This window comes from Vulpes lagopus, chromosome 21 (assembly GCF_018345385.1).
Source record: "Vulpes lagopus strain Blue_001 chromosome 21, ASM1834538v1, whole genome shotgun sequence".
Taxonomy (NCBI): Eukaryota; Metazoa; Chordata; class Mammalia; order Carnivora; family Canidae; genus Vulpes; species Vulpes lagopus.
Genome location: NC_054844.1, coordinates 15,087,682 through 15,102,363, shown reverse-complemented (window position 1 = coordinate 15,102,363; position 14,682 = coordinate 15,087,682). Strand labels below are relative to the sequence as shown.

Here is a 14,682-nt window from a genome sequence, read left to right as displayed (position 1 = left end):
TATAAGAGCATATCTGTTGCAAAAATTAAAGACAGATTTTCATGGCAGGAAATTAGCGCCAAGTCAGTGACTCCTGAAGTCATTAGAGTAGGGCCAGCAGCTCAGGGAGGCTGCATTTTCTTTTGCTAAGGCACATTTCTTGGGCAGTTTAACTTTTTTTTTTCCTTAGAATTTAACGTTGTCAAAGCCATCATTAATATTTTACTCAGAATTTTTAAGGGAAAAATCTTCACAAAATTAACCATGCAGATTTTCAAGTAATTAGGACCATTTCAAAAGTGCCTGAAAAGAATACTATGTATGGGTTAGTTGTTTTTTTCTTTTATTCTGTGAATTAAATTCAGTGAAAGTTAAGGGAAAAACAAAAGTCCCCTCATATTCTAATTAAACAATTTTAGCAATCACATAGAAAAACACATTCTAAACACTGATCTAAAGAACTCTTCTGGAATTGGTCAGTGATTTAACACATTGGAAGATCGTGATAGGCTGCATATCTTCCAGTCACGTGATGGTAAATCTGTAAGGTAAATCAGAATTTAGTTAATTAATAAGTATTCTATATCACATACATATTAATTATTATACTACTAAATAATAATTAATAACTTTAATGTTTCATTATAAAGCCCCACATTACTATGCATTTCAGCAGACTCTCCATTCAACCTACTTCAGGTGCAGGTTTGCTTGAAAGAAAGCAGAAGTTTGGAAGCAATGAGGTAAATCAGATGAATTTTTTTCTCTAGGTCTCATAGCCCAGCAGGGGATTTTTCATTTCTCTCTCAAAAACACACTTGTCAATTTGTCCCAAAGGCAATAGATTATTACATACCTGCCTCTCAATGTCTGAAAGCAGAGTACTGGCACCTATTCGAAAGAGTTCTGGCGTCAGCCATTCATCTCCCAGCTCTTCTTTTATGAGGGAGAGCCAAGCAAGGGAATCCTTTGCACTGCGGATGCCTCCTGCTGGTTTGAAGCCTATCTACAAAGGAAGGTGGGAAAGAGAACAATGTTTATTGTTCCTGGAGTGCTTTAAAAAATGATACTGCATGGGCGTGCCTGGGTGGCTCAGCTGGTTTCAGCTCCGGACTCTTGGTTTCTGCTCAGGTCATGATTTCAGAGTCCTGGGATTGGGCCCCTTGTCAGGCTCCACACTCAGCACAGAGTCTGCTGGAGATTCTCTCCCTCAGCTCCTCCCCCTGCACATGCTGGCTCTCAGGCATGTGTTCTCTCTCTCTCAAAACTAAGTAAATAAAATCTTTAACAACAATAAAAAAAAATGGTACTGCATTAATACAGGGTCTCAATTCTCTTTCTCTCTTATTAAGTCTATTTCACTTCACCCAGCAAAAGAGCTCAGATCACTGACTCACGCCCATTCACACTACAAAATGACTTTTCCAAGATTAATGCGAAGAATGTCACTGCTTCTGAGGAGACACTAATGAGCGTTAATAACCCTCATTAACATTGCGTTTATTGGAAAGTCATAAACCTCAACCATCTAGACTATAGTTGTGAACCGGGGATAAACAAGAGAGGTGTCAATAAATAAGGAAAACAGATACCACCAAAGCCCATTCATTCTACATTTCTACAATTCAGCCAGTCTAGTTGCCTTTCAGCCCTTCCTTCAGAGGTGCAAAAAACACATACACGTATTCAAAATAAGAGGAGAGAATCAGTGAGGCCACCCTAAGCAAAGTGGCAGCAATCAGGAAGGAGCACTGGCAGTTATTTTCATCAACTGAAGTGTAGGGACTTTTTTCTAAGTCGTCAGTAGCAAGAGTTCTGTAAAGCAGCCAGACCAGTTAAATAAGCACAGTAGAAAAAGAGTGTAGGAGCTCTTCACAGTTCAGTAGTCTTTGAAGGTGAACATAAAACAGCACGACTCAGCCAATATCTGATGTTTACAAATGATGTCCCTGAGTCCATTAGAAATGGATAAATATATTCTATAAACAGTAAAACCTGCTTATCTGGATTTACTTGTTTCAAGAACCTGAAACCAGTAGAGTAGAGAATCTACAGACAAGAACAATCAAGAAAACACTGCATAGCCCACGTACTAAAGCTCAAGCATTTGAACACAAAGAGCCATTGATTCGATAGGTAGCACCAACACGGGGTTAGTTGCTAAAAGAATGCTAGAGAAGGGAGACAATAAATGAATGGTCCCATAATTAACCTAAGCTAGAAATCTCACAGTTAACCTGGATTCCACCATTTTCCCCACCACACCACACTACACCACACCACACCATACCCAATCAATCAAAGGTCAAGTCCTACCAATCTTCCCTCTTTAACTTCTGTATCTCCCTCCTCCTATCCATACTTCCTCTCTACTCTCACTCCTGCTGTTTTAGTTTAGACCCTTATTAGTTCTAAGATTGGTGGGTCTCCTTACTAGTTTCCCTGCCACAGTCATAAATTGCCACTGTACACTGATCCATTGCAGCTATTACACTGATCCTAACCCTATCTGCCTATTACCCTGGAGTCCAAGTGGCTCTGAAAGAGTGCAGAGACATGGGGCAAGTGGGGAAGATAAAGAGGATGAGATTATTTATTGAGAAAAGGCCCCCCAAATCAATTAGCTGATATCAGCATACATGTTAATCATAAGAGCATTTCTGTCAATTAGGCAGTACTGCATATAGATTTTTCTATACAGTTCAGTTGTGTCAGCAAGTCTGTTTGGCAGTGTTTCTAAAGAGAGGTTCTAGCATAAGTTTATCCTTTTTTTTAAGGGAGAGAATATGGAAAACATAAATCTGCAATGAAATCAGTTATGAAATATTAAACCTCTGCTGCTCAGAGTGACACTAATCATGGTCTGGAAGACGGCCCATCACATTTTAAAACACCCCTTAAATCAATGATGTAGAAAGTTTACAGTCTAAGGGCTGCCCAGGCAACTTGTCAACAACCTGAAAGGATGCACCTGATTTGCAGATACATATACAGATCCTCACTATGTGAAATTAAACGTGATTAAAATGAATATGAATATGATTTGACTTGTATCTGTTTCTTAATAAAACTGGGATAAACTTTGTTTATTACCTGAGGAAAGGGTCAATACAATTAAAAAGAAGTAATGAAAGCCAGCAGAGTCCCTTCTTACTCTAGCCTAGAATATTGAGCACTTAAAACTTTTATTGAAATTCTTTGCTTATTGTCTACGAGCTCTCCTGGAAAGGGGCTTGTTCTTTTTCTATCTCTCTTAACATAGGTTAACATGACACATAGTTAGCTACTCAAATGTCTGTTGAGAACACAGCAGGGTTAGGTGTCCAATGGTGGATTTTAATCCTGACTATAGAGCTTATGAAACATATAGATGCCTAAGGATTACTCCTCATCCAGAAGTGCTAGGGACAAGGGCCCAGGAACCTGTAAGCATAAAAAAAACTTCACACTTATTTTGTTGTACTTTGATGGTAAATAAGAACCACTGGTCTAAATGAACGGTGGTGGTCTCAGCTGGCAGGACCAAAGACAGAGTTCTCTTTTTTATAGCTAAACATTTCTTTTCTTTCTTTCTTTCTTTTTTTTAATTTGGATCAGTGCAGAAAAGCTACCAAACTAGAAGTTACTCAAATTGAGTTAACTGTCATATGTAAGGTCACAGTAGCTATCTTTCCTATTTGTACTTTTTTAAAGATATGAAGTTATTCTGAAGGAGAAAATTCTGGAAGGAGTTCATTTCCTCTCGAACCCAGTACACTCTAAAATACTTCCAAAAATGAACCAAAGGTATAGTCACATATAAAGTCATCACATCTAGCTGGCATAGGATTAAAGGTCTTTTTTGGGTTTCCATTTGACAGAAATCCATAGATTGGTTTTAAAAGATGTCTTCTGAGGAAGGCACAGTTTCATTAAAAAACAACAACAAAAAGAAAAACAAACTACCTTTTTCTCCAATGATGTAAAAAAAAAAAAAATCCTTTGAGATAATTTGCAGCTAAACAAGCAACTTGAAGTGAAAAGGAAAATCCAAACTCATTTTAAAAAACACCTCATACGCATTTTTCTTTTTAACATCATGTTTCAAAAAAATATGTATTATTTTTCGAAAAGCTGACAAAAGCTAGCACATACCCTCCTCAGCTTAACAGTCTTCCAAAGAGCACATCCAACTGCCATAAAACGCAAAAATGGATATTTAATTCAAGAGCTATATAACGTCTAGCTACCTTTTCCCTGCTGTTTCACAGCATTTCATTATTTTGTTTAATAAGTTCATCTCCTCGAGAATTTTCTCTTCACCTCATATTATTAAAAGTAATAAGTTTTTCTGGACCGGGGGTTTCCCAACAGAAAAACCAATTTATGTGTGTCCTTCAATAATGACAGGAAAAGATTATTTCCCATTATATTGCATACTTTTCATATCACCACCACAGCTTATCATTCAATAAATGTTACTCTGCAATTCTTTCCATTCCTCAAGGAAGTTTAATTTCTGCATTAACCTGTTTTCGCTGGCCAACGCCTTACCAGAAAGCCTGTGTTGTAGCAGAATTAGTTCGTTAAAGAACCCATTTAGGAATCTCTTGTCAGTGATAAAATTGTCTTCAGTTAATAAAAGGACATAAAGTGAGTTTACATCTTGATCACACAGACTTACTCCCACACTCACACTCACTTTCTGTTAATCGCACATTTTTCTCCATGAATGTGTTCTTTTGTAATGAAAGGTAAATTAAACATTTATCTTCATAAAGGTAACTCATTCACACCTTCTGCATATAAAGACAGTTTCTGTGGCTATAACTAGTATTATAAATAACATTATCTTTACTCTGAAGAAAGATTTGCTGGCAATAATATACCTTGTTTCCAGTTTTCCAGAAGAAATCTCTAATGGCCCGTAGCATTACTATAGCTACTGGGAAAGTGGCATTTACTGTTTCTTTTCCAGTAGAGGTCTTAATAAAATCTGATCCTAAAACAAAAGGAAAAAAAAAAAACAAAACTCCGTGTTAATGAAAAATTTATTTTTACACTTTTTAGTCAGTGAAAGAAGTGGGCTATGTAAATTTTTTTCCAGAGGAACACAACTTTATTTTTCATTAGTTATTTGAAAAATGAGAAACAAAACCTCTCTTTAAAATAATTCTGTCTATACTTTCCATCCCCCAATTGTTACATGAATGACATGAAGTACCAGTTGGGTTCTCACTCATTCTTGGGGCCCCTGCCTCCAGATTTCCAAATCATCAATTAAAATCAAGTTGGCTTATTTAATGCATAACTGAGATGAATAAAAACAATTTCATGCTCTATGCTTAATATCATATATTACAACACTACAAAACTGGAGTGCCTACTCATTTCCCCATACTTGATAGGAAGTACACAGCTATGATAACACAAGAAGAACCAACACCAGCTGATTTGTACTGCACGTTCATTAATGAAAGCACTGTCTTCCCAATGAGATTAGGAATTTCATCCTACAAATACTTTAAACAATTTTCTGTCTCTCAGATCTATCTTAATCCTACTGATGTAATTTAACAGAATCGCACAAGGAGACAATGAAATGATAGTAACAGTTAAGATTCACTGTGTGCTATGCGCTATCTTCTATTCTAGGTTCACAAGTAATAACTCAGTCATTCCTCATAACTGTATAAGTACTAATATGATCCCTATTTTAAAAAGATGAAATTGAGATACAGAAAAGTTAAATAACCCGCTTGGAGTCATAGTAAGGTAGGGACGTAGAATTCTAACCAAAGAAATATACTTAACCAATATGCTGTACTGTCTCCAAGAAACTCACCTAGGGTCACAAAGTCAGGTAGCCAAATAGAGATTCCACCTTTCATGTGGTTACCAACCCCTGAAATATTCAACATGTGCTCCACAGATGAGTAGCATGGGTACCACGAGGGTGCTTGCTAAAAATGCAGTCTTTTGGGTCCTATACTAGATCGACTGAACCAGAATCTGAATATTAACAAGGTTCTGAAGTGATTCCTATGCAATTCACAGCCTTAACCCACTGATTCTGTGGAACCATAGGTAATGCTAATCTCTGAGATTCTCCCAAGGTCCATCAAAGTCAATAGAAGCAGAGGAAAGAAGTGGCTAAAATTTTCCACTTTAGTTGCAAATGGAAAGGATATTTCCACAACTATTCTGTGGATGGAAAGGTTCAAATCAACACACCTTTATGTAAACACACTGTATTTAAGGCACAATGGAAAATAAAACAAATAATTTAAGCCCTTGCCCTCTAAAGCATTGTAGGTACAGGTGGAGATGAAACATAAATCCTGGGTAATCACTTGATGAGCCAGAAGTCAGAAGATCTGATTTCATCTCCCAAACTGTCATGTTTGTAAAATACATCTGAAAATTCTTAGTTACTTCATAGTCTTAATTCATACAAGAAATTAAAAGCAACAATCTAGGTGAAAGCACTTTGAAAACTCTCAAGCATTTACAAATATAAATGGATCAAGGACCTAGGCAGGGTTTCAATCTGTAAAAACATGATAGAAATTCTGATTAATGAAAGCAGGTCATCAGAAGCTCTTTTTGAGGCAAGGAGGTCTGTAGGCCCACTGGAAGAATGATCTGTCACGCACGCATTTATCTACCAAATATTCACTGAGTGCTTGCTATGTTCTAGACTCTGTCATAGATGCTGAGACCACTAAACAATAAAGTTCCCACCATTGTGAGCAGATTTTCTAGAAGAGAAAGACAATAAGCAAGTAAATATATAATAAATGTCAGGTGGAGATAAGTGTTATGAAAAAAAAGCATTGTAATGAGGTAGAAAGTGATGGAATTGGGGAGAGGTAGCTATATTTATACAGAGTTATCATAAAGGCATCTCTCAAGAGTGAAATTCAAATAAAGAGTGAATGAAAGGAATCTGTGAAAAGAACATCACAAGCAGAGAAACAGCCAGTATGAAAGCCCTAAACTAGGCATGTGCTAAGTTGATTAATAGGTGAACAAATGAATAGGACCACAGAACCAATGTCTGGTCCCTATGACACCAGAAATAAGAAATCAAGGGGAAGACATTAGAACCTCCAAATAGATGTAAGAGGTAAGAGGAACAACCTCAAAGAATTCAAAATGAGACCAAGACATTGTCTTCTGAACCACCAGAACGCTTTCGGGTACAACACTGGATAGCATCCAAATTCTTTCAAGCATCGTAGAAGAGAAGATTATTACAAGTCCACGATCACATTTGGAGGCCTAAAAAAATGGTATGGTCACTTAAAAATCACAGTTTAAAGTTAACCAAAAGAGCCAAACTCCTTTGAAAGAGTCTAGAGTTAGGATAAGGGAGGGATTCTCCTCCTAACATATTTGGGAGGAGCAAAGCAGAACACCTACCATAATAGCAACAAGAGCCCAGGAGTAGTAACAGCGGCCTACACATTGTGTGTTTGTCTCCCTTTCTTGATTGCATTTTAAGCACATTGGAGGGCAGGTGCTATAGCTTTCTTTCTATGCACTCTGTATCCCCAGAGCATGACACACATGAAAAGCTCATTAATGAATTTTGAATGGATAGATGGATGGATGGATGAATTGATGGATGGCTACAGCTACCAAGAAAAAGCAAACTACAGTATTTCCCATCTTTAACTGACTAATGAGAAAGGGAAGATAGTTTTGACTTTCATTCCAGTTCAGATAACAAAACTGGACAGGTGACTCAGAAGAATATATCATTCTATTTGTTTTTAAATAAATTTTAAATTTTAGAACAGATCTAAAGCTACAGAAACATTACCAAGCCAGTACAGAGAACTTCCATATATCCCACACCCAGTTTCCCCCTGTAATTAACAACTTTTATCAGTATGGTACATTTGTTATAATTAATGAACCAACATAGATATATTACTACTAACCCAAATCCATACTTTATTTAGATGTCCTTAGTTTTACTTAGCATCTAGTCTCATCCAGGATACAATGAAATACACATTTATCATATCACCATGGGTTCCTCTTGGCCGTGATAGTTTCCAGTTCTTCTTGGATTTGCCTTATTTTGATGACCTTAACAGTTTTGAGGAGTACTGGTCAGGTATTTTGTAAAATTTCCCTCAACTAGGACTTATCTGACACTTCTTTCATGATTAAATTGGGGTTATGGGTTTCTGGGGAGGAAGACCATAGAGGTAAAGTGACATTCTCATCATATCAAATCATGTGTACCTGCCATCAGCATGGTTTACCACTGTTGATGTTGACTGTAATCACTCAGGAGGTAGTTTTTGTCAGATTTCTTCATTGCAAAGTCACTCTCTTTTCCCTATTTTCCATACTGTGCCCCTGGAAAGAAGCCCTTATGTGTATTCTATGCTTAAGGAATGAGGAATTATAATTTAACACCTTTGAGGGGAATAACTACATAAATTATGTGGACTTTTTTTGCATGGGAGATTTGTCTCCTCTCATACTTATTTACAGTTATTTAAGTCAGTACAGACTCAAAGACATTTATTTTATACTTGAGTTTATAATCCAATATTACTTTATTTCATTGCTCAAATGGTTCTGCCTTTGGCCACTGGGAGTTCTTTCAGCTGCTTCCTATATTCCTAAGACACGCCTCCATCATGTAGAATTTTTGTTTTTTTAGCACTTCCTCTGGTATTGCCAAATGTTCCAGGTTTATCTTTTATGTTTTCTGCCCCAGTCCCAGAATAAGCCATTTCTCCAAAGAGCCCGAGTTCCTTTTATTAGAGAATGGTATTTGAACCCAAAATCTTGGTGCTAGGTGTACTCATTGCTACTACAGGGTCTTATTTCTGGCTGTCTCTGTTGCCTCAAAAGGAAATCTATGTGTGTATACTAACCCATTTATATATACACATCTTTTAATAATTCCATATTTAACAATCTATATCTATATTAAACTAAACATCCATAATACTGACAACTCCAACTCTGACCCATTACCACATGGATCATCCTAGCCCTCTCTCCCCTTCATCTGTAAACTCCCACTTCAACAGTGAGAAACCTAGCACCTACCATCTGTCACCCATTTATTTAATTGGTTCACATCCAGTATCCACATATACTGCTACCAGAACTGTTAACCTACACCATGGGAAACAACTTTATTAACTACTATGCAGTGTTAATATGCACTTTCCTGTGTCTTTAGCTTTACAGCCCACCTTTATTTATAATATTATGTAGGTCATCACCTTTTTTCCTACTTCCTTCAGGGAGGCTGTTTCGTATATTTGTAATACAGCTAGATTCTTTGCTCACAGTCCACATTCTATCCTGGAATGCCCTGATTACATAAGTGATTTTTTTAAAAATGTGCATACATTAAGGTTCACTCTTTGTGGAGTTTCTAGTACTTCTGACAAATGTACAGTGTCACACATGCATCCTTACAGGATCACACAGATCACTTTCACCACTCTAAAAAGCCCCGTGCTCCACATTTTCATCTTCTCCAACTCATACTGGCAACCACTGATCGTTTTACTATCACGACAGTTTTGCCTTTTCCAGGATGTCATGTATGTGAATCATACAGCCTTTCAGACTGGCTTTTCACTTAGCAATGTGCATTCAAGGTTTACTCATGTCTTTTCATGGCTTCATTTTTTAAATTGATAAATAACATTCCATTGAATGGATGTACCGCAATTTATCAATTCACCTTTTAAAGGATATCTTGGTTGCTTCCGTTTTAGCACTTATGAATAAAGCTGCTACAAACATTCATATGCAGGATTTTGTGTGGACGTAAATCTTCAAATCAGTTGGACAAATACTGAGAGGGGCAATTGCTAGATTATATGGTAAGACCATATTTTGCTTTGAAAGAAACTGCCAAATTATCTTCCAAAGTAGCTGTATCATTTTGCATTCCCAAGAGCAGTGAATGAGAGTTCCTGATGCTCTATATCTTTACTAGTAATTGGTGTTGTCAGTGTTTGGATCTTATCCAACCTAATAAGTGTACATATAGATTACATGCATATTTTTGTTAGATTATACCCAAGTATTCAATTTATGGATTGCTGTTCTAAATGATAGGTTTTTTTTTTTTAATTTTAAATTCCAATTGTTCACACTGCTGGTAGACAGGAAAGCAATAGACTTTTTATATTAACCTTGTGTCATGCAACCTTAGTAAACTCACTCAGTAGTTTTCAAGAGTTTGTTGGTTTGGGAGGATTTTCTCCACAGACAATCATGTGATCTATGAGCAAAGACACTCTTATATCATTCTTCCTATACTAATTTCTTGGTTGTTGTAACAAATTATAACAAACTTGTTATCTTAAAGCAATAGAAAATTTTCTCAGTTTTGTAGGGCAGAAGTCCAAAATCAAGTTGTCAGCAGAGCTGCACATCTTGTGGAGGGCCTAGGGAAAATCTGTTCCCTAATTCATCCAGCTTCTTAGAGCTGCCAGCATTCCTTGGCTGCATCACTCCCACCTCTGCCTCCATCTTCATATTGCCTTCTCTTTTAGGTATAATCTTTCTTTGCCTCTCTCTGATAATAACATTTGTGATGGCATTTATGTCCTGCCTGGAAAATCCAGAATAGTCATTTTATCTCAAGATCCTTAATTTAATCATGTCTGCAAAGACCCTTTTCTCCAAATAAGGCAATATTCACAGGTTCTGGGGGTTAGGATGTGGATGTATCTCTGGGAGCCATTATTACCCTACCACACTTACCAATTTGTGTTTATCTAAATTCTTTCTCTTGTCTTCTTGAACTAGCTAGGACTTTCCAGTACAATGATGAATAGGAACTTATTCTTGCTTTATTCTTAGGGAGACTTTTGGGGAATAGTGTTGTTTCTCATAAGTGTGTTAACTAAAGTTTGTTTGTAGGTGTTCTTTATCAAGCTTAGAATGTTCCCTAGTATTCCTGGTTTGCTGAGAGCTTTTATTTATTTTATTTTAAAAAATATTTTATTTATTTATTCATGAGACACACACACACAGAGGCAGAGACATAGGCAGAGGGAGAGGTAGGCTCCCTGTGGGGAGCCCAATGTGGGACTTGATCCCGGGATCACAACCTGAGCCAAAGGCAGACACTCAACCACTGAGCCACCTAGGTGCCTGAGAGCTTTTATTATAAATATATATTATAAATATGTTAAACTCTGTTAGATGCCTCATCTGTATCATTTGATATGACCATATGATTTTTCCTCTATAGTGTACTGATATGCTGGATTACATTACACTGACCCAGCCTTGCATACCTGGAGTAAATCCCCCTTGGTTGTGGCATATAATTCTTTTTATACATTGTTGAACTCATTTTGCTAATACATTGTTGAGGACTGTTTTTGCATCCATGTCATGGGTGATACTGATCTATAATTTTCCTTTTTTGCAATGTCTTTATGTGGCTTTGGTATTGGGGTAATGATGGCCTCACAGAGTGAGCACTATCCTTCAATTTTCTAGAAGAGACAGAGAATTGGTATTATTTCTTCCTTAAATGTTCAGTAGAATTCATCAGTGAAACCACCTTTAGCCACTGCTTTCCCTATTGGAAGGTTTTAATCTTTTAATCTTTCCTTAGTAACTTATTAAACTATTAAATAAATAAATTTATAATATTTTAGAATTCAAATAGTTTTATAATAGTTTGTATAAATATATGCTTATGTATTTATTATATATAGTGTTTATAAAATAAATCAAATTAAAATTAAAATAACTTCCTTAACAGGCTTATTTGGACTATTTATCCTCACAGATATATATATTTTTTAAGATTTTATTTATTCATGAAAGAAATGGAGAGAGAAAGGCAGAGACACAGACAGAGGGAGAAGCAGGCTCCATGCAGGGACCCGACATGGGACTCCATTCCGGGGCTCCAGGATCACGCCCTGGACTGAAGGTGGCACTAAACCACTGAGCCATCTGGGCAGGCCATCATCTTGCAGATATTAATCCAAGTAAATAAACAATCACTTTAAATGTTAGTGGTCTAAATGCACCAGTTAAAATCAGAGACTGACAAAAAATAATGTATGTTGTCTCTAAGAAATCTACTTTAAACATAAAGATCTGGAAGGTTAAAAATAAAGGGATGGAAAAATATATAAAATATATATATAATTAATCAGAGTAGAGTACCCATATTAATTTCAGGCAAAGCAGACTTCAGAAAAGGGAACATTATCAGGGATAAAAAAGGGTATGACATAATGATAAAGGGGTTATTTCTACAAGGAGACATAGCAATCCTAAACATGTATGCACCTAATAATGGAGCATCAAAAATACATGAGGCAAAATCTGACAGAATTGAAGTGAAATAGACAAATCTACTATTATAGCTGGAGACTTCAAAACCCTTCTTTCAGTAATTGATAAACATGTAGAATATGAGCAGATACATTCAAATTGAATAGCATCATCAATCATCAATTATGATCAAACTGATATTTATAGAAAACTTCAAAAAAAAAAAAAAAAACCAGCAGACTACTCAAGTAGTCTGAGGACATTCACTGAGATAGGGCTTTTTGTCTTTTTTTTTTCCTTAATTAATTTTTACACCTCTTTTTCTGTCTTCCCTGGTTTTAATTGAACATTTTCTATGGTTCCATTTTATCTCCTCTCAGCATATCAATTACACTTCCTTTTGTACATTTTTTTAGTGGTTGCCCTGGAGTTTTCAAGGTATATTTTTAGCAAATTTAAGTCTACCTTCAAATAATACTATACTGCTACATAGCTATTGGAGATATCTTTCAACAAAGTATTCCTAATTCCTCCCTCTTATCCCATTCATGTGAATTGTTACTACTATTTTTAACAGTTACCTTTTACATCAATTGGAAAAGAAAAGTGATTTTTTATTTTTCATGTATTCTTTCTCTGATATTCTTCCTTTTTCAATGTAGATCAGAGTTTCTGATGTATATTATTTTCCTTCTCCTTGAACACTTCTTACAACACAGGACTGGTGGCAGTGAATTCCCTCAGTTATATATGTCTGAGCTCTTTCACTTTTGAAGGATAATTTCACTGGATATAGATTTTTTGCTTGTTTTTTTTTTCTTTGAACACTTAGTGCTTCATTCTATCCACTTCTTGCTGACATGATTTTCAATAAGAAGTTTGCTGTAATTATTTTTCTTCTATAGGTAAGATGTTTTCTTTCTCTGGCTTTTTTCAAGATTTTCTATTTGTCTTTGGTTTCCTCTAGGTTGATTATGATATATTTAGGTGTAGTTTTGTTGGTTTTTTTTTCATATTTATCCTATGGTGTTCTCTGAGCTTCCTGGATCCATGGTTTAGTTATCTGTCATTAATTTTGGAAAATTCTTGGCCATTAATCCAAACATCTTGTCTGCTCCATTTTCTCTTTCTTCTTCTGTTATTCCAAATACCTGTATCACATCTTTTGAAATTGTCCCTCAGTTTTTGTTCTGCTTTTTTTGTCCTTTTATCTCTTTACGTCTCAGTTTGGAGGTTTTTCTGGTTCTATCTTCATGGTCATTGATTCTATCCAGTATTCTAATGAGCCCATCAAGGCATTCTTTATTTCTGCTCCAGTTTTTGATTTCTTACTTTTCCTTTTGAATATTTCTTAGAGTTTCTCTCTGCTTATATTACCTATCATTCTTCCATTTCTATTTTTTTCCATTAGAATTAGTACTTTATTAATTACAATTATTTTAAATTTCTCCTTCTGATAATTTCAACATCTATGTCATGTCTGAATCTGGTTCTGATGCTTGTTTTGTCTCTACAGACTGTGTTTTCTCTTGCTTTGCGGGAAGAGAGATAATTTGTTGTGGGAAGCAGACATGACATATTAGGAACTGAAATAAAAAGGACTTTTGTGTGAGATTTTACACTAATCTGGTCAGGAACTAAGCTGTGTTTTACATTTGCTACAGTCACCAGTGCTAAGTCTTCAAGTGCAATAGTGCTCTTGTTTTTGTCCACCCTCTTACTCTGGGCTTCCTTGGTCTTCCTCTTCAGAGACAGTCTCTATCTTTTAGCTCTGTTAACTGTCATCCACTAGAATACTGGAGTCCAACTGATATGGTGATAATGTATAAGGGAGAACAAGTATTTCATAATCCCATGATTAAACTTCAGTCATAGTGGACTCATGTCTCTAGGTTGTAACCTTCACAAATGTGTCTTAGCTTTTCTCTCCCACTTTTATGAGGCTGAAAGAGTGAAAGGGAAATGCCCTTCTAGGTGGGATAAGATTCTAGCAAATTCTGTTGCCCTGGAGAGCAGACCTTTGTTAAGGAAAACACTTTGTGCATATCTTGCAAAGATTATCTTCTCCCGACCCTGCCACAGCCAAGAGAAGATCTTGGCTCTTCACTGTAAGAACCTAGGGTTCCTGGAAGTAAAACCCACAAAAGTGCTGGCACCACACTTGGCCTCCAACAAGTTTGTTAAAGTTATCATTTAAGTGTTTTTACCAGTTTATGGTTCTAGCAGATCTTGGTTAACTCTCAGCAGTCACCATCCCTCCAGACTTCAAAGTGGCAGTTTGCCCTGAGATCTAAGTTCTTTGATAAGTCCGGGAAAAGTCATTGATTTTCCAAATATTTATCTTTTTTTGTTCATTTTTGTTTTTGCTCTAAGGACAAGAGTGACAACTTCCAAGCTCTTCATGTGTCAGGACTGGCAGCAGAA

At 36.2% G+C, this 14,682-nt stretch overlaps 1 protein-coding gene across 2 annotated transcripts in view; it reads right to left on the bottom strand.

Moving 5' to 3' along the window:
• Positions 1-305: 305 nt before the first annotated feature.
• DERA (deoxyribose-phosphate aldolase) overlaps positions 306-14,682 on the bottom strand; it is a 117,368-nt gene continuing 102,991 nt past the window's right edge. For both annotated transcript variants that reach the window (XM_041736100.1, XM_041736101.1), the window contains 3 exons: positions 4,848-4,960; positions 836-985; positions 306-520 (listed from right to left, as the gene is read on the bottom strand). In XM_041736100.1, coding sequence (XP_041592034.1) covers positions 464-520; positions 836-985; positions 4,848-4,960 — 320 coding nt within the window. In that variant the 3' untranslated portion in view covers positions 306-463. The remainder of the gene's footprint in view (positions 521-835; positions 986-4,847; positions 4,961-14,682) is intronic.